Source organism: Schistocerca serialis, chromosome 1, assembly GCF_023864345.2.
Source record: "Schistocerca serialis cubense isolate TAMUIC-IGC-003099 chromosome 1, iqSchSeri2.2, whole genome shotgun sequence".
NCBI lineage: Eukaryota > Metazoa > Arthropoda > Insecta > Orthoptera > Acrididae > Schistocerca > Schistocerca serialis.
Genome location: NC_064638.1, coordinates 1,127,032,376 through 1,127,053,806, shown reverse-complemented (window position 1 = coordinate 1,127,053,806; position 21,431 = coordinate 1,127,032,376). Strand labels below are relative to the sequence as shown.

The window sequence follows — 21,431 nt, the reverse complement described above, 5'->3', positions numbered from 1 at the left end:
AAAAAGAATGCTCTGGCGCTTTTAATATTTTGTGAAAAAGAATTTGTTATATATGATGAAAGGATGTTTAGAGGGAGAATCCTCGACTGGGATTTTTTTGTTCTGCAGGTTTACAAATACTAGGTGGTATGTTTGCGTTGCCGCCGTGCAAATTACGGAAGGAGCGTTTGAAAGAATGGAACTTGTTTCGAAGGAAGTGTAATTTTATCACAGTGTTCATTACAGAATTTATTAATGGATGGTCTTGCTGCAATACGAATTAATAAAATCTTATTGGGCTTCCTGCCGCATCAAGTGGATAAATTCTCACGTGCTTTCGACCTCGTACTCCTCAGCCATTTTCAAGTACTAACTGACTGTGAAGTCGTCAGTGCCTCGTCCTTTTAGAGCTGTACATCATACGTGAAAAATTCCAACTTCGTAATCAGTATCAGCTAAAGGCGAAGCTGGGTCGGGCGAGGGCATTTGTAACTCTCTCCCCACCGTCCCACCCTGTACAGAAAAATTATTCGACTTCCGAATTCGCATCCTGCTGCATTTCAGTACACGTTTAAAGTAAGCCAGAACAAGATATGGATATTGGTTTGAAGCAAGTGTACTGAGAGCAGTTGTCATGAAATATCAAACTACTTCGCCGGCCGCTGTGACCGAGCGGTTCTAGGCGCATCAGTCCTGAACCGCGCTGCTGCTACGGTCGCAGGTTCGAATCCTGCCTGGGGCATGGATGTGTGTGCTGTCCTTAGGTTAGTTAGGTTTAAGTAGTTCTAAGTCTAGGGGACCGATGATCTCAGATGCTAAGTTCCCATAGCGCTTAGAGCCATTTTGATCAAACTACTTCGTCATTCTCTCCCTCTAGCCCAGGGTCTGGTTACGCTGTTCTAGAACGGAGACCAGACGGAATATCAATAGGTAAATTTTCAAAATCACTATATTTGGGCCTAGGAATACTTCAAGGCAGTAACCTACAATAGGATATGGAAGGGGGGGGGGGTATCCTGTACAAATGAAAAAGAAATAAAAATACGTGTCATCAAATTCTAACTGCTTTATGACAACTTCAAACGTATATGTGGACATTGACAACATTATGCTCAGTGCTAAAAATGAAGTGACTTACGTAGTTTTTAATGGTAGATCTTGTAAGTGTCTTGGCCATATTATTATATTTTAGTTGGAATCGCCTCAGTATTTAACCAGTGGGCACTGATGACGCCACTGTGGAAAAACAAATCTATCAATTATTCGCTTCCTATATTTTGATCGCGAACTGGGCGGATGGAGTAGGCCTCAATTTCTGTGACCACGGCCCCAACTCGTCAGTCCAGGGACAGTCTTAAATACCAATGCTGAGTCCACGTGAGCTTAATTCATTCCAGTTTTGATCTACGCAGCAGTCAATCCGTTCAAATAGAAACCTTTAAAAACAGCATTTGAATCGTTTCCCTCCAAGTTTTATCCATTGCGTAATGCTAACCATTTCAGGTGCCCACACACGTCTTCATCATTCGATACTTCCTCCAAAGCATTACAACCATAAAAATGACATTTCTTTATCAGTGTGCCGTGGTAGAAGGCGCTGCGGCAGGGCTGTGACGTGCAGTAGGTTAGAGAAGCCTCAGCTGACGTGAGGCGGGTTGTGTGGAACGCTTAGCCGTCAGTGAGAGCGGCTGCCGGCTCTGACGGACGACCAGCTGTGCGACCGACCTTGGGAGACCGCTGCCTCTGCCTCTGGGTCAATGTCGGCCGCATCGCATCGCCACGGGCCGGCCTTTAAACGGCGCACCGTTCGCTCCTAGCTACGTCAGCACCACGGTCGGCGCCAATTCAGAGCGGAAATTACCACTCCACTACAGTAATTTGAGATACAAGACATGTATGGAACCAGTCTCACTAGCTTAAAACCAAAATCCTCTTAAGTATCGATTTATAGCGGTACCTCCTTAAGTACGGTGATGTATCGATATTTTTCTCACAACTGCAAATGCATCGATACTATCGATAGGAAAGTATAAGATAATCGACATTTTCGACAATTCGGTGACAATACATCGATACTTTTGTATATCAGTGACTGAAATGAGATTTTAGAATCATTAGAGGTAAAGGTATCGATATATTCGAAGTGTAATTTTTTTCGAAGTATAGGAGACAAAAGTATCAGCATTTTCGATATATCTGCTTTTCGATGTATCAAAAAGAGTGATATTCGTGTGAAAGACATGCGGATCGGGGCAGGTTGGCGGCGTTTCCTATTTGGTTGCTGTCCACGACCGAGACTCCTCTTTTAGCTGCTGATGTCGTCTGCTAGCGTCGGAAGTTAATTTTGCTGCGCCGCATTGATTATGATTATAGTAGTTGATTTTGTGCGTTTGTGTCATAATCGTGGTTTTATTGTTTGCTTACCTCTCGTGGCGTATTCTGAATTACAGGAGGTCTAGGATATTTGTCCTTGGAGTGTTCTTCCAGAAGAGAGACTCAGCATCTGATAAAAATAATATTTTTGGATGGGAGGGGGGGGGGGGAGGGGGTGCTTACAATTGCTGAACAATGAAGAAATTTGCACTGCCATAAATAAGAACATAAGGAGATAAAAAGAACAGTGTTTAAAACTGCAAATTTGTCTGATATTGGAATAGTTAGCTGCATTGAGCGAGAAAAATAGATATTTCGTTGTGTTGCGGTTAGAAAGAAAACAAGACGCAAAGTTGGAAGTAAAAAGACGATATGTTCCGCCTTTTCATCGTTTTCCTTCCTAAATTTACTGAGCAAGAAAAAGGCTTTTCATTTACAAACGAAAATTTATATTGTTGCGGTGGATGGTCACACCAACAAATCTTTGTAAATATTTATTTTTGTACGGTACTTTTCGTATTCTCACAGATTGCATCAGTCTTCGTCAAGAACACACATTAAGAATTTTATTTTCGTCATGAATAGAAATCTACTACTGTTGACACTTCCTTAATTTTCTTCTTCTCCCTCTTCTACTTCTTCTTCTTCCTTGCCTTTCGCGTTCTCTACGGGGTCTGCGTTTGTTGTGTGGGTTTTGGCACTATAGTGGCAGTTGGTGGCCGGATATCCTTTCTGACTAAGTGCTATAGATAGTTTCTTAATACTGATTTTAAGTTGCAGCTTTTGTAAACCGGCTAGTGTTTATAACCTCACTTTTACTGTGCTGAACTGAACTGAGGAACGCAACGTATGTTCAAATTCTACGCGCGCAACCTCTCTGATCGGGTCCGTGTATTTTGAAAGAATTTGTGAGATCTGAAGTAGGAATCTCTTATTCACATTTGTTGTGTGAGAGCTATGTCGTTGTTGAATTACATACCAGATTTGTCAAGAAATTCGCGTAACTTGTATAAAACATGAAACTTTTTTGGTTTTATAGTAAAGAAAAACAATGCAGCGGAATGTGCACTGTTATTCAAATTTCCTGACAGATTAAAAGTATGTCCTGGACCGAGAATCGCGAACGTAAGGCTCTAGGCCCGGGGTTGGAGCCCAGGTGCGGCACAACTTTAAACCTGCTATCAGCGTTCGTACTAACCCCGCATTAGTTTTGATAACAGAACCGAAATAGTAATTCCAACTTCGAAGTATATGGAAATAAGCAACATAAAAATATTTTGAAGTTCTACTTAGTACCTCAGTTCAATGTCGACTCAAAGTAACGATATCCAATTGGGTTCAGCGATTAGTGATGTGACTGTTTATCTGATGTGTCTATTATTGTATCCATTTTAGTTCGTGAATGCGACGCTGATAACAATTCTGACAATGATGCAACGACCATTATTTAAGATAGTAAGATACTTCTTGCTGAATTTGAATCCAAAAAATGTATGTTTTCCTTCACGTTGGTCCAAAAACAAGGGCAGACGAAGTAAATGTGACTGCTCTCTGCCTTTAAATCTTCCGTGAAACTTCAGTTTTCAAACTGGAGGCCATATTTAATTTTGAAGAGTATGCTTTTATTGACTGCAGGACTCAATTTAGTGGCGGAATTGTCAATTCTTCATTTTTTTAACACTTGTCCAGCACTTTGGCAGTCAACAACGGCTGAGAATTAGGCCTAGAAATAAGAAGCCTTCTGGTCATGTTTGACAAAACCAAAAATGGCTCTCTCATGTTAGAATTCGATTTCCAACGCGGCCTTTACTATTTTCAGCGTTTTCCTTCGAGAATCCCTCTCATTCTTTTTTGCTCATGTCTTAAGTGACCCCTGACATTTAGTGAGCGTTCCATGAATTTAACATTGTCTATGATGTTCTTTATTATGTTTCAAATATAAATGTGACGCTGCAAATACTAAATCTTCGTTTCGTCAAGCTTGACAGCATGTGTGGAGAAAAGTTGTGACTACGTACATCTAAAACACCGTAATAGTATACAGAAAATACAGTTATGAAAGCCCGACACATCGGCGAATTGTATCAATATTGTCAGTACATTGACAGTATACACTGACGAGCCAAAACATTATGACCACATGGTTAATAGCTTGTTGGTCCATTTTTGGAAAGCAATGCAACACCGATTATGCGTACCATCGATTCTACAGTTTGTTGGTAGGTTTGTGGCATTAGATGTCTACATAAAAGTCGTGTAATTACCGTAATTTAACGGGCTGCCCATTTGTGTACTGTCTGATAGCGCCCAATACCAATCCAGAAGCATTCCATCGGTTTCACGTCATGCTAATTTGATGACCAAGACATCAACGTGATTTCACTATCATCCTCTTCAAACCGCTGTCGCACTATTCTGGATTCGCGAAACGTACAGTTACGAGGCCTGTCTAAAAAGTATTCGACCTGTGGCCAGAAAAAATATTTCGAATACCTGTCGGGATTGGGATCCTAATCCCCTTCTTAGTAGGCCTCTTGTGCTTGCACACACTTAGCCCACCGATCCTCCCACTGCTGGAAACACCTCTGGAAGTCTCCTTTTGGTATGGTGTTCAGCTCCATTGTCGCGTTCCGCATTATCTGTTCTCTACTATCAAAACGGGATCCTTTCAGTGGCGTCTTCAATTTTGGAAACAACCAGAAATCGCAAGGAGCCATGTCTGGAGAGTAGGGAGGTTGGCGAACGGCTGTAATTCCATGTTTGGCCAAGAAATTTTGGATCAAGTGAGATGAACGTGCGGGGGCGTTGTCGTGATGTAGTTGCCAGGTTTTCGCCGTCCACGTGTCTGGTCTTTTGCGCCGAACTGCCTCACGGAGTCGCCAGAGGACATCTTGATAGTACTCCTTTGTCACTGTTTGTCCTTCCGGTGCGTATTCGTGATGCACAATTCCAAAGACGTCAAAGGAGACAGTCAGCATCACTTTGATTTTGCTTCGCACCTGCCGCACTTTCTTCGGCCTTGGAGACTCGGGATACTTCCATTGCGACAACTGTCTTTTTGTTTTTGGGTCGTACCAGTACACCCACGACTCGTCTCCAGTTATCACGGTGTTCAGAAACCCAGGATCAGTGTTGGTGGTGTCCAGAAGGTCCTGTGCAATGTCAAAACGGAGGTCTTTTTGTTCCGGCGACCACTACATTGGCACGAATTTCGCAGCCTCTCGGTGCGTGTTCAAATCATCACGCAAAATTGCATGTGCAGAATCTTTACTCACTCCAACCTCTTGGGTAACCTCCCGCACGGTCAAACGATGATCCGCCATCACCAAATTTCGCACTTTCTCAACAACAGCTGCACTCCGAGCAGTTTGGGACCACTCTCCGCTGATGTATGGCCATTTTTGAATCGGTTGAACCATTCCTTAATTTCTGTTACACGTATCGAATCTTCAACAAACACCTGCTGAATCTTAAAGAATTGTTTCGCTTTGTAAATCACCAAGCTTTTGACAAAATTTGATGCAGTATCTTTGCTCAACACGTTCAGTCATCTTGAGAGAATCGGTAATCCGACGAACATGTTGTGTAGCACCTCATTCAGCGACCGACAGGCAACGACTGACGCTTGGAAGGCGGCACAAAATTCACGCATGCGCATAAAGGTCTAGATCCTTTATTGTGTACAGTGAGGCCGGGCTATCGTCTCTATTTTGCGCGGGAAAATCAAAGGTCGGATACTTTTTAGACAGACCTCTTATACTGCTGAAATATGCCATCGCCGTCAGGGAAGACATCGAGTATGAAGGTATGCAAGTGGTCCGGTACTGAAATGATGTCTTCCATTACAGCCACAGGTCCCATGCAAGTGCATGAGAATGTTTTCCATAGCATAATACTGCTCCCACCGTGGTGCGCCGTGCTTCTTAGGAGTCGCCGTTCGCCTCGATGACGGCGTTGCTAGAAACATGATTCATCCGAAGAGCCGACGCGTTTCCAATGATTCACGGTCGAATCCTGATGCTCCCTTGCCCACTATAATCGTGATTGTCGATGTCATTGGATCTACAAAGGACCACGTAGGCGCTGTTTTGCTGTGAAGTTCCGTGTTCAAAAATGTACCATCAACAGCGTGCTCCGAAACAATTGCACGTGCCCCACCGTTGTGCTGTTTCGGCGAAGATACCACAGATCACCATCTATCCTACTTAACAGAGCAGACAAACCTCTGAACCTCGTGTTCTTGAAGAGTTCTGGACGTCTAACAACTTGGCGCCTAATGGGATTTTCACTGTCCTACCTATTTCCGTAGATGCTCACGACAGTAGCACGTGGACATTCGACCAGCTTCGCCGTTTTCGAGATACTAGTTCACAGGCTCTGCGTGATAATAATCTGTCCTTTGTCAAAGTCGCTTATCTCAGTGGATTTCCCCATTTGCAGCCCATACCTTCGCTATGGTGATCCCCCCTCAGTCTCTGCTCCGCTTACATAATTTCCTTACTATGTCATGTGGCCGCAACGCCACCAGGCGGCGTCCAACGTCCTGATGAGCAGTGGACATAACGTTTTGGCTGTTCAGTGTAGTATTGATACATGAATATAAAGTGAAACTTTCAAACTGCTGTAGAAACAACATCACTGGTCACAATGACGTCAAATTGCAACGGAATATTGTCGGAGAAGGGGAAACGTACTGCAGAAGAAAAATAAATAGTTACAAAACGTAGCAATAGATGGCGCGGTAAGCATCATAATTTAATAGTGGTCGACTACAAATGACAAATGAATCATACAACAATGCCTAATGTGTACATTTGATGTTAAACAGACTGTGCATGGGCGTACAGGTGTGATACTGTTAGTTACATAAGCCCATCCACCACACCAAGGTCATGTCACATCGGATGGGAAAAATGGGTTTTTAATTATCCTGAGGCCAAAAACGGCAGAAAAAGCATCACTCACGTCTGTTCATAAGTGTCCTGAGGCCAAAAACCACATAAAAAGCATCAATCAAATGGGTTTTTAATTGTCCTGAGGCCAAAAACCGCATAAAAGCATGAATCAGAATCAAATCGGATTATTAACTCCAGTGTGACTGGCGCAAAACATGTTCAGTATGCTGTCCACAGTTTTCTGCAACAAATTGAAATCGAGGAAAAGCATGTTCCATAACTGATCGCAGTTTTTTCGAGGTCACGTTCAGAATGTGTTGCGCAATGCGTGCCTTCAATGCAGCCAAGTTTTCAATCGGAACACTGAACACAACGTCTTTCAGATAGCTCCACACGGATCAAGATCAGGTGATCGGGACGGCTAAAGGGAAATGGCGGCTGAGAATTCTAGCATTTTCTAAATGGCGCTTCAGCAGCTGCTTAACTGGATTTGCAATGTGCAGCGGTGCGTCATCTTACATAAAAATGATCCCATCCACGCTGTTGGAGAGCTGGAATGACGTAGTTGCGCAAAAGACACTCGTAGCGCTTACCAGTGACGGTACAGGTAACAGGACCGGAAGCACCTATCTCTTCGAAAAAAACCATGACTCTATGGTAAATGATGCCGTAAACCCGCACCACACAGTGACCTTTTCAGGATGAAGTGGTACTGGTTGATTTGAGTGAGGATTTCCCGTTGCTTATATTCGACAGTTCTATGTATTGACATATCCTGTCAGATGGAAGTGGGCTTCGTCTGTCCACAAAAATCTTCCACGGCCGATCCGGCCGATCATTGTCCCCTTCCATGCGAGCAAGAAATTGTGAAGCAAAGATCTCTCTCTTGCTGGCGGAACAACAGGGAGCAACTCGTGCACATGGGTAATTTTGAATGGATAGCAAAGAAGGATGTTTCATAGGATTTTACGCCCCGTACTCACGGGTATATCCAATGTTCGGGTAATTCTCCATGCACTACACATTTGCACACCACCACCCGTCTCCTCCTGCATTGCTGTGACCACTGCTTCCACTGATGTCGAATCAATTCGTTTCCTCCCTCTACCAGGTTGCACGCCAAAAGAACCCGTCTTTTCGAATTTCCGAATCATTTTCTCTAGACCCACAGCAGTCAGCGGACAAACTCCTTTTTTCAAACCCGTCAGTGTCCGGAACTTCTGCAGAGCGACGTGTGCACAGTCACCATTCTTGTAATACAGCTTTACAGGCAGAGCGCGATCCTGCATTGAGACAGTCATGGCGAATGTCGCAGACACGAAAGGAGGAAAAGCCATGTACCCGACGTGTTTATACCAACTTCCATGGGTTGTGCGCATGACAGGTGTTTTCACTTACGTATTCTGACACATACAGCGCCATCTATTGATCTGTTTTCACACTATCTTTTTTTCTTCTGCCATACGTTTCCTCCCTTCTCCGATAATATTCAGTTTGCAATTTGACGTCATTCTGACCAGTGGTGTTATTTCTACAGCTTTTTGAAAGTTTAATTATGATCACTCTGTATTCACGTATCTCGTTGCCATTCTTATACGAGCATCTTGAAAGGCATCGCAACAACTGCGTAGTCTGTGATAAATGGACGAGTTACTGTGTAAATCAGAAATATATACACTACTGGCCATTAAAATTACTACACCACGAAGATGACGTGCTACAGACCCGAAATTTAACCGACAGGAAGAAGATACTGTCATATGCAAATGATTAGCTTTTCAGAGCATTCACAAAAGGTTGGCGCCGGTGGCGACACCTACAGCGTGCTGACATGAGGAAAGTTTCCAACTGATTTCTCATACACAAACAGCAGCTGACCGGCGTTGCCTGTTGAAACGTTGTTGTGATGCCTCGTGTAAGGAGGAGAAATGCGTACCATCGCGTTTCCGACTTTGACAAAGGTCGGATTGTAGCCTATCGCGATTGCGGTTTATCGTATCGCAACATTGCTGCTTGCTTTCGCCGAGATCCAGCGACTGTTAGCAGCGTATGGAATCGGTGGGTACAGGAGGGTAATACGGAACGCCGTGCTGGATCCCAGAGGCCTCGTATCACCAGCGGTCGAGATGACAGGCATCTTATCCGCACGGCTGTAACGGATCGTGCAACCACGTCTCGATCCCTCACTCAACAGATGGGGACGTTTGCAAGACAACAACCATATGCACGAACAGTTCGACGACGTTTGCAGCAGCATGAACTATCAGCTCGGAGAGCACGGCTGCGATTACCCTTGACGCTGCATCACAGACAGGAGCGCCTGCGATTGTATACTCAACGACGAACCTGGGTGCACGAATGGCAAAACGTCATTTTTTCGGATGAATCCAGGTTCTGTTTACAGCATCGTGATGGTCGCATCCGTGTTTGGCGAATCGCGGTGAACGCACGTTGGAAGCGTGTATTCGTCATCGCCATACTGGCGTATCACCCGGCGTGATGGTATGGGGTGCCATTGGTTACACGTCTCGGTCACCTCTTGTTCGCATTGACGTCACTTTGAACAGTGGACGCTACATTTCAGATGTGTTACGACCAGTGGCTCTACCCTTCATCCAATCCCTGCGAAACCCTATATTTCAGCTGGATAATGCACGACCGCATGTTGCAGGTCCTGTACGGGCCTTTCTGGATACAGCAAATGGTCGACTGCTGCCCTGGCCAGCACATTCTCCAGATCTCTCACCAAATGAAAACGTCTGGTCAATGGTGGTCTAGCAACTGGCTCGTCACAATACGCCAGTCACTACTCTTGATGAACTGTGGTATCGTGTTGAAGCTGCATGGACAGCTGTACCTGTACACGCCATCCCAGCTCTGTTTGACTCAATGCCCAGGCGTATCAAGGCCGTTATTACGGCCAGAGGTGGTTGTTCTGGGTACTGGTTTCTCAGGATCTATGCACCCAAATTGCGTGAAAATGTAACCACATGTCAGTCCTAGTATAATATAATTGTCCAATGCATTTCTTCTTGGTGTAGCAATTTTAATGGCCAGTAGTGTACTTTTAGAAAACGTTAAGTTATGATTTCTAGTTTCTTTCTTATCAATTGACTATATTGAAAGATGAACCGTTTTCGTAAACGTAAGACCGAATCTACCCGTTCCCCAACACCCACTACTCGCTAGGATGTACCGTGCGAAGAGATGGATCGGAGTTTCACACGAGCGGTGCTTCCTATATCCGTGCTGATTTTTGGAGAGATGTTACCTTTCCCACGACCGGCTGCTGGCGAGTTGATGGAAAGTAGCGCGCGCTTTGGCCACTGCCGGCGCCTACGTCAGCAGCAGAGCCAGCGCCGGGAGACGCCCACGTAAATAGGCTGTTCGCCAGACGCAGTTTTTCCGCGTGCACGTTTTTTAGTGGTGTGCCGTTGTCGACGTGGGTGCGGAACGCCAATGAGGGCGTAAATGGAAAATTCAGAGTGAGTAGCGAATACTGTGTAACGTCACGGCGCGCGGAAAAGAAAATTTGCATTTCAAGTGGCTTTTCCGGCGTGTAGCACGTGACCTGTATTCACTCTGTTCGCAACTCTCCACTGGCGGGCGGTTACATCCGTGGCATATCGAAAGGGTAGTTCTTGTAGTTCCACTGTGTCGTGCTTCATGGGCGTGTCCTGTCGCAACTGTGATCTCAGCCCTTGTAAGTAATACATACACTTAATGATAGTAGAAGCTGACTATACTAGTTATGACATTTATTTTGCAATTGCGGTAACATTCCCTTTCCTTAGCTTGTCATATCAGTAATTCTTACGGAAAACTAAGAAAGGTAAAAACTTGAGATAGAGATAATCATATATTATTTGATCAGATATTTATATAGCAATGCGTATAGTAGATTATTATTTTAGTCTAGGCGTCCTTTACCTTATAACCAAAAGAAGCAACAATATTACTCCTTCACAGTGACTCACAAGTTCTAGCAATGCACGAATGCTATGGTTGTATCGATAGTAAATTATTATGGATGTACTAAAATCTTTGTTGTAATTCCTGTGGCTACGAAAAATCATAATCTTTCTGATTCATCCAATCATGTATTCAACATCTACTAAGATCTTCTTTTCGGTATTTTTAATTAAATGAATGAATGGATTAACTCATTAATATTTCATTCTTCCGTAAGTTATGGTGGAAGTTCCTTTTCCACTTACCGTCCTGTTTCTGTCAGTTAAACTTCAGTAACTAACTAGCGATGCTATTTCATCCAAAGATAACTAGCTCCATGTCTCCTTCATTCGGTAACTTATACTCTGTGTCAAGTTCTGTTTCATTGCATTTGTCAATTAGTAATATATTTTTTCCTTATAAAAAGAAAATCAGTTATGTAATGATTGTCATCATACATCTGATTGTGTAATTAATTTTTCCATATCGTTAATGCCTATGGATTAGCTACCAATGATGATCGGTACAATTGCCAATCCAAAAAGTTTACTTTAAACATATTTCCAAACCCGTTCGAGATCTAACTCACATCGCGATCGGCTAACTGATCACTTTTTATTCGTCACCATAGATAGTACTTCATTACCCAGATTAATTATTTATGTTGTAAGTCTCGGTTTCGTTTCTTCTCCCCTTAATTTGGAAAAAAATATCGGTATTAATTGGAACACATTTACAGAAAACAGCAAACTTAACCAATTTACCCCAAAGAAAATTACTTTCTTATTACTAGTTGGATTACCGTACTCTGGCGAGCAATACACCCAGTCGACTCCAAACCTAGAACTCGATTGCCCAGAAAAATCATTCTAGCCATTAGTACAAACTATAGAAAAGCAAATGAACATCGTTGTTAGAACTTTTCAACAGCGCAATATCGTATTTTATGACTGCCCGTTGGTTCTACAGCTTCAGTGACGTGGGCGTTGTGTAGCGTCAAAGGCACATACTGCAACATTTTTTTAATTCAGATAAGTTGGGAGCATGGACGATAAATAGTTTGGACAAGAAGAGAATAGAAGCTTTCGAAATGTGATGCTACAGAAGAATGCTGAAGATTAGATGGGTAGATCACATAACTAATGACGAGGTATTGAATAGAATTGGGGAGAAGAGGAGTTTGTGGCACAACTTGACAAGAAGAAGGGACCGGTTGGTAGGACATGTTCTGAGGCATCAAGGGATCACAAATTTAGCATTGGAGGGCAGCGTGGAGGGTAAAAATCGTACTAAGCAGATTCAGAAGGATGTAGGTTGCAGTAAGCACTGGGAGATGAAGAAGCTTGCACAGAATAGAGTAGCATGGAGAGCTGCATCAAACCAGTCTCAGGACTGAAGACCACAACAACAACAAGTTGGGAGCGCCGTCTTCTCCCGTAAACTTCTATGGCTCTGTAACAAACTTTTCAATCTAATTCACAATACACAAAAAATTACAATACACGTCATTTAGACTACAGAACTTTTGTTAGTATACAGCTAGCCGGCCGTAGTGGCCGAGCGGTTAAAGGCGCTACAGTCTGGAACCGCACGACCGCTACGGTCGCGGGTTCGAATCCCGCCTCGGGCATGGATGTGTGTGATGTCCTTAGGTTAGTTAGGTTTAAGTAGTTCGAAGTTCTAGGGGACTTATGACCACGGCAGTTGAGTCCCATAGTGCTCAGAGCCATTTGAACCATTTTTAGTATACAGCTTAACATTTATCTGTACGTTAGACTGCGTGAAACATTTCTTACGTGATGCATTATTCTCATTTTGACCTGAAATTTCTATCCATTTTGTATGTGGAACACTTACATGCCTCGTTTAGACATTTTGTCACGGCTCCATGACCCTAACAATGCTACAAATATGTAATAAATATTAACCATCTGATAATGACTCGCTAGGAAATTGGAAACCGATAATGGAAAGTAAAAATTGAAGAATAAAACAAAAGGTTACCGGTCACAACAACTTTCTGAAAACCTTTATGCTTATTTCAGCCCGCTAGATGGCACTGTCATAGGTCAAATGGATATCAACTGCGTTTTTAAAATAAACCCCCATTTTTATTACATATTCGTGTAGTACGTAAAGAAATACGAATGTTTTAGTTGGACTACTTTTTTCGCTTTGTGATGGATGGCGCTGTAATAGTCACGAACGTGTAACTACGTGGTATCACCTAACATTCCGCCAGTGCGGACGGTATTTGCTTCGTAATACATTAACCGTGTTAGAATGGACCGTTTACCAATTGCGGAAAAGGTCGATATCGTTTTGATGTATGGCTATTGTGATCAAAATGCCCAACGGGCGTGTGCTATGTATGCTGCTCATTCGCAGGGTAGTTACGTTATTTAAGGAAACAGGAATGTTCAGCCACATGTGAAACGTCAACCGCGACCTGCAACAAATGATGATGCCCAAGTAGGTGTTTTAACTGCTGTCGCGGCTGATCTGCACATCAGTAGCAGAGAAATTGCTCGAGAATCGGGAATCCCAAAAACGTCGGTGTTAAGAACCATATTTCTATGCACCAGGAATTGCATGGCGACGACTTTGAACGTCGTGTACAGTTCTGTCACTGGGCACAAGAGAAATTACGGGACGATGACAGATTTTTTGGACGCCAGCGGTAACGTAAACCGGCATAATATGCACTATTGGGCAACGGAAAATCCACGATGGCTGCGACAAGTGGAACATCAGCGACCTTGGCGGGTTAATGTATGGTACGGCATTATGGGAGAAAGGATAATTGGCCCCCATTTTAGCGATGGGAATCTGAATGGTGCAATGTATGCTGAATTCGTACGTAATATTACACCGATGTTACTACAAGAGGTTTCACTGCATGACAGAATGGCGATGTACTTCCAACATGATGGATGTCCCGCACATAGCCCGCGTGCGGTTGAAGCAGCATTGAATAGCACATTTCATGACAGGTGGATTGGTCGTCGAAGCACCATACCATGGCCCGCACGTTCACCGGTTCTGACGTCCCCGGATATCTTTCTGTGGGGAAAGTTGAAGGATATTTGCTATCGTGATCCACCGACAACGCCTGACAACATGCGTCAGCGCATTGTCAAAGCATGCGCTAACATTACGGAAGGCGAACTACTCGCTGTTGAGAGGACATCATTTTGAGCATTTATTGCTTTAATGTGGTATTTACAGGTAATCACGCTGTAACGAGGATAATGGAATGTAGTCGAATTAAGTCTGGTGATGCTGAGGGAATTACATTAGGAAATGAGACGCTTAAAGTAGTAAAGGAGTTTTGCTATTTGGGGAGCAAAATAACTGATAATGGTCAAAGTAGAGAGGATATAAAATGTAGACTGGCAATGGCAAGGAAAGCGTTTCTGAAGAAGAGAAATTTGTTAACTTCGAGTATAGATTTAAGTGTCAGGAAGTCGTTTCTGAAAGTATTTGTATGGAGTGTAGCCATGTATGGAAGTGAAACATGGACTATAAATAGTTTAGACAAGAAGAGAATAGAAGCTTTTGAAATGTGGTGCTACAGAAGAATGCTGAAGATTAGATGGGTAGATCACATAACTTATGAGGAGGTATTGAATAGAATTGGGGAGAAGAGGAGTTTGTGGCACAACTTGACTAGAAGAAGGGATCGATTGTTAGGACATGTTCTGAGGCATCAGGGGATCACAAATTTAGCATTGGAAGGCAGTGTGGAGGGTAAAAATCGTAGAGGGAGACTAAGAGATATATACACTTAGCAGATTCAGAAGGATGTAGGTTGCAGTAAGTTATGGGAGATGAAGGAGCTTGCACAGGACAGAGTAGCATGGAGAGCTGCACCAAACCAGTCTCAGGACTGAAGACCACAACAACAACAACGCTGTAACAGCATGCGTTTCTCAGAAATGATAAGTTCACAAAGGTACATGTGTCACATTGGAACAACCGAAATAAAATGTTCAAACGTACCTACCTTCTGTATTTTAATTTAAAAAACCTACCTGTTACCAACTGTTAGTCTAAAATTGTGAGCCATATGTTTTTGACTATTACAGCGCCATCTATCACAAAGCGAAAAACGTGATCCAACTAAAACATTCATATTTCTACGTACTACACGAATATGTAATAAAAATGGGGGTTCCTATTTAAAAAAAACGTAGTTGATATCCGTTTGACCAATGGCAGCGTCATCTAGCGGGCCAGCCATAGCGCCATCTGGTTTCCCCCTTCAAGCTAGACAAGTTTCGTTCTTTGTAGTTTTTTCGTTTGACGCTTATTTCGTGAGTTATTTGGCCCAGTCACGTCAGTGGACGACCCTGTATTATACGTTGTGTTTTTGGCGTTTCGGTGCTTTTGTCCAACCCCCGTATTGTACAGTAGTTCTCCGAAGTGAGGTATTTGGTGTTTAGCCGGCGGATGGAGAGAGAGTAGCGGACGTTTCCGGCTGCGGCGGCTTAAGGTAAACACGCCACGCGCCGCCTACTTGGCAGCGCTACTTGTATGTGGGCCGCGGGCGAGGCTGACGGAGACGCCGTCGTCTGGTTGCAGAGTCGCCGCACCGCTATGTGGAGTCGGAGGTGACCATCCACTACCGCAGTCCGGTGCGGTCCGAGGCGAAGGAGGCGCTCTCCGAGGAGGAACTGGCCCGCCGGCAGGCGGAGGCTATGCGCAGGATCTACCAGGAGGAGCGCCGCCGCAAGTACCTGCAGGAGCTGCAAGACATGCACAGCCGCCGCCACACCGACAACTTCACGTGAGTACGCTCCAGCTGCGTGGCGGTGGCGCTGCATCTACATCTACATCCATACTCCGGAGGCCACCTGACGGTGTGTGGCGGAGGGTACCTTGAGTACCTCTGTCCGTTCTCAGTTCTATTCCACTCTCGTATTGTTCGTGGAAAGAAAGATTGTCGATATGCTTCTGTGTGGGCTCTAATCTCTCTGATTTTATCCTCATGGTCTCTTCGCGAGATATACTTAGGAGGGAGCAATATACTGCTTGACTCCTCGGTGAAGGTATGTTCTCGAAGCTTCAACAAAAGCCCGTACCGAGCTACTGAGTGTCTCTCCTGCAGAGTCTTCCACTGCAGTTTATCAATCATCTCCGTAACGCTTTCGCGATTACTAAATGATCCTGTAACGAAGCGCGCTGCTCTCCGTGTGATCTTCTCTATCTCTTCTATCAACCCTATCTGGTACGGATCCCACACTGTTGAGCAGTAGTCAAGCAGTGGGCGAACAAGCGCACTGTAACCTACTTCCTTTGTTTTCGGACTGCATTTCCTTAGGATTCTTCCAATGAATCTCAGTCTGGCACCTGCTTTACCGACGATTAATTTTATATGGTCATTCGATTTTAAATCACTCCTAATGCCTACTCCCAGATAATTTATGGAATTAACTGCTTCCAGTTGCTGACCTGCTATATTGTAGCTAAATTATAAGGGATCTATCTTTCTATGTATTCGCAGCACATTACACTTGTCTACATTGAGATTCAATTGCCATTCCCTGCACCATGCGTCAATTCGTTGCAGATCCTCCTGCATTTCAGTACAATTTTCCATTGTTACAACCTCTCGATATACCACAGCATCATCCGCAAAAGGCCTCAGTGAACTTCCGATGTCATCCACAAGGTCATTTATGTATATTGTGTATAGCAACGGTCCTACGACACTCCCCTGCGGCACACCTGAAATTACTCTTACTTCGGAAGACTTCTCTCCATTGAGAATGACATGCTGCGTTCTGTTATCTAGGAACTCCTCAATCCAATCACACAATTGGTCTGATAGTCCATATGCTCTTACTTTGTTCATTAAACGACTGTGGGGAACTGTATCGAACGCCTTGCAGAAGTCAAGAAACACGGCATCTACCTGGGAACCCGTGTCTATGGCTCTCTGAGTCTCGTGGACGAATAGCGCGAGCTGGGTTTCACACGACCGTCTTTTTCTTACCCATGCTGGTTCCTACAGAGTAGATTTCTAGTCTCCAGAACAGTCATTATACTCGATCATAATACGTGTTCCAACATTCTACAACTTATCGACGTCAGAGATATATGTCTATAGTTCTGCACATCTGTTCGACGTCCCTTCTTGAAAACGGGGATGACCTGTGCCCTTTTCCAATCCTTTGGAACGCTACGCTCTTCTAGAGACCTACGGTACACAGCTGCAAGAAGGGGGGCAAGTTCCTTCGCGCACTCTGTGTAAAATCGAACTGGTATCCCATCAGGTCCAGCGTCCTTTCCTCTTTTGAGCGATTTTAATTGTTTCTCTATCCCTCTGTCGTCTATTTTGATATCTACCATTTTGTCATATGTGCGACAATCTAGAGAAGAAACTACACTGCAGTCTTCCTCTGTGAAACAGCTTTGGAAAAATACATTTAGTTTTTCGGCCTTTACTCTGTCATCTTCTGTTTCAGTACCATTTCGGTCACAGAGTGTCTGGACATTTTGTTTTGATCTACCTACCGCTTTGACATAAGACCAAAATTTCTTAGATTTTCTGCCAAGTCAGTACATAGAACTCGAATTCATTGAACGCCTCTCGCATAGCCCTCCTCGCACTGCATTTCGCTTCGCGTAGTTTTTGTTTGTCTGCAAGGCTTTGGCTATGTTTATGTTTGCTGTGAAGTTCCCTTTGCTTCCGCAGCAGTTTTCTAACTCGGTTGTTGTACCACGGTTATCTAAGATATACGCCGAGCGATGGCACATCGACAGCTTCACATGAGTACACTCAAACTGCATAACTGAGGGTGGTATTAGCGATATGTAGAATGTACCACGAATGCTGGCACACCAACTACGGGGTGTTCAAAAAGTCTCTCTGCATTGCGCCGGCCTCAGTGGCCGAACGGTTCTAGGTGCTTCAGTCCGGAACCGTGCTGCTGCTACGGTCGCAGGTTCGAATCCTGCCTCGGGCATGGATGTGTGTGATGTCCTTAGGTTAGTTAGGTTTAAGTAGTCCTGCGTTCTAGGGGACTGATGACCTCAGATGTTAAGTCCCATAGTGCTCAGAGCCATTTGAACCATTTTTTCTCTGCAGTGCCGTATGATTGTTAGCCGCGCGTGCCGTATGCCGAAGTGAATATACCGAAATGAAACTCAGTGAAATACAAGTTATTAGTTTATTGAATATTCATTTTTACTTACAAATTTTCACATTAAATGTTGAAAGTGTACCCCCTGTTGTTGAATACACAATTCAATTCGTCTAATCATTTTTCCAAACACAAGCTGTAATATTTCTTCTGTAACAAAAAATGGTTCAAATGGCTCTGAGCCGGGTAGGTGAGCAACAACTCGCTCGCCACCTAGGCAGTCAGCACCGGATCTACGGTATTTCCGAACCGGGGCAAAAGTTCAATAGTGACGCGCTTCCAACCCGCCCCCCTCCACCCCTCGAGACTTTAAGATAAGACGTCGAAAATACACTACTGGCCATTAAAATTGCTACACCACGAAGATGGCGTGATACAGACGCGAAATTTAACCGACAGGAAGAAGATGCTGTGATATGCAAATGATTAGCTTTTCAGAGCATTCACACAAGGTTGGCGCCGGTGGCGACACCTACAACGTGCTGACATGAGGAAAATTTCCAACCGATTTCTCATAGACAAACAGCAGTTGACCGCCGTTGCCTGGTGAAACGTTGTTGTGAAGCCTCGTGTAAGGAGGAGAAATGCGTACCATCGCGTTTCCGACTTTGATAAAGGTCGGATTGTAGGCTATCGCGATTTGCGGTTTATCGTATCGCGACATTGCAGCTCGCGTTGGTCGAGATCCAATGACTGTTAGCAGAATATGGAATCGGTGGGTTCAGGAGGGTAATACGGAACGCCGTGCTGGACCCCAACGGCCTCGAATCACTAGCAGTCGAGATGACAGGCATCTTATCCGCGTGGCAGTAACGGATCGTGCAACCACGTCTCGATCCCTGAGTCAACAGATGGGGACGTTTGCAAGACAACAACCATCAGCACGAACAGTTCGATGACGTTTGCAGCAGCATGGACTATCAGCTCGGAGACCGTGGCTGCGGTTACCATTTACGCTGCATCACAGACAGGAGCGCCTGCAATGGTGTCTCAACGACGAACCTGGGTGCACGAATGGCAAAACGTCATTTTTTCGGATGAATCCAGGTTCTGTTTGTAGCATCATGATGATCGCATCCATGTTTGGCGACATCACTGTGAACACACATTGGAAGCGTGTATTCGTCATCGCCATACTGGCGTATCACCCGGCGTGATGGTATGGGGTGCCATTGGTTACACGTTTCGGTCACCTGTTGTTCGCATTGACGTCACTTTGAACAGTGGACGTTACATCTCAGATGTGTTACGACCCGTGGCCGTACCCTTCATTCGATCCATTGCGAAACCCTACTTTTCAGCAGGATAATGCAGGACCACATGTTGCAGGTCCTGTACGGGCCTTTCTGGGTACAGAAAATGTTCGATTGCTGCCCTGGCCAGCACATTCTCCAGATCTCTCACCAATTGGAAACGTCTGGTCAATGGTGGCCGAGCAACTGGCTCGTCACAATACGCCAGTCACTACTCTTGATGAACTGTGGTATCGTGCTGAAGCTGCATGGGCAGCTGTACCCGTACACACCATCCAAACTCTGTTTGACTCAATGCCCAGGCGTCTCAAGGACGTTATTACGTCCAGAGGTGGTTGTTCTGGGTACTGATTTCTCAGGATCTATGCACCCAAATTGCGTGAAAATGTAATTACATGTCAGTTCTAGTATAATATAATTGCCCAATGAATACCCGTTTATCATCTGCATTTCTTCTTGGTGTATCAATTTTAATGGCCAGTAGAGTAAAAAAAAATATGTATTTTTCAAAAATAAGCTCATTTTATAGCGCACATCTTTCTGAAGAGTTTGATATATAAAACATACGTGTTTCAGGAAATGTAAGACATGTTATATACTCTTAAGTGTGCCAAAGTGCAGCGCCACTCCTCCACACACAGTGTTCTTCTGTCACATGTCACTGTATTTCGTTCTGTGGAATTCAAACATGTATACTTTGTAGTGGAAGCCATCAGGATAATGGAAATTAAAATGTCCTGTGGTACCTTTCCTATTCCAGTCGGCCAGTTTGACTGTACAACTGGCCCTTAGTGGTACAGCTTTCTGGCAAAAATTTTCTGTCAAAATTTCATTTTCTTGGATACACTGAGAAGATAATATGTGATCTATCTTACCTGTAATTCTTGTTAGTCCTTTATTTCCAGTCTGGTAGTCTGAATCTATGGATTTCGCTTGTAATTATTACAGCGCTGATCATTCTCAAGCCCAGTCAACCACATAAACAAAGAGAGTTTGGCATTCACCTGTTCGGCTCATCTCGTATAGCCCCGTCCCCTTCTGTCTGCGGGGAAGTTTTTTTATTTCTAGATGCGACGGGAATTCCCCTTGCAGAGACATCACATACGCTATGCACACATCCAAAAATCAACTTATGATCCGTTCAGAAATCAATTTAGAGGTGTTCAGAAATGTTCAAACCCAACAGGGATGTGTTTCAAAATCCTATGAATAATCGATAGACTAACATACGCTGGATGCTAGGCGCTTAGTGAAACAAGGTTATTTTCTTCAAGAAAACGAATTTAGCACTCCCTGAAATCGCCGCCCAGGACTACAGAACTTCTCTTTAAACATGATTTTGAGAATATTTATGTTGCATGTTTTTGTTTTTGTGTTTTAGCCCAATGTTCTATGTGCTGCCGCCTGTTCCAGCTACATAATTTAGATTTTACCTTCACCTTAGGGATGCTTAAAATGCATTCCAATCCAACAAATGGAGTCTGTGCCTCTGTTCTGGCCAACCTAGAAATTTATTCGAAATGGTTCAAACGGCTCTGAGCACTATGGGGCTTAACATCTGTGGTCATCAGTCTCCTAGAACGTAGTACTACTTAAACCTAACTAACCTAAGAACATCACACACATCCATGCCCGAGGCAGGATTCAAACCTGCGACCGTAGCGGTCACGCGGTTCCAAACTGAAGCGCCTAGAACCGCACGGCTGCACCGGTCAGCTAGAAATTTATTTGTTACCAAGTTAATTCCTGAGTTGCCAACGACACACAGCATGTTTACCCAGTCGCTTTCTCCTAGCCTCACAAGGGTTTGGCTCAAATGGCTCTAAGCACTA

General features: G+C 44.1%; 1 protein-coding gene across 12 annotated transcripts in view; it reads left to right on the top strand.

Annotated features, from left to right (window-relative positions):
* LOC126416983 (sorbin and SH3 domain-containing protein 1) overlaps nucleotides 1-21,431 on the top strand; it is a 1,139,715-nt gene that overhangs the window by 1,081,229 nt on the left and 37,055 nt on the right. For all 12 annotated transcript variants that reach the window (XM_050084918.1, XM_050084885.1, XM_050084932.1 and 9 more), the window contains one exon: nucleotides 15,783-15,987. In XM_050084918.1, the coding sequence (XP_049940875.1) occupies nucleotides 15,783-15,987 (205 nt within the window). The remainder of the gene's footprint in view (nucleotides 1-15,782; nucleotides 15,988-21,431) is intronic.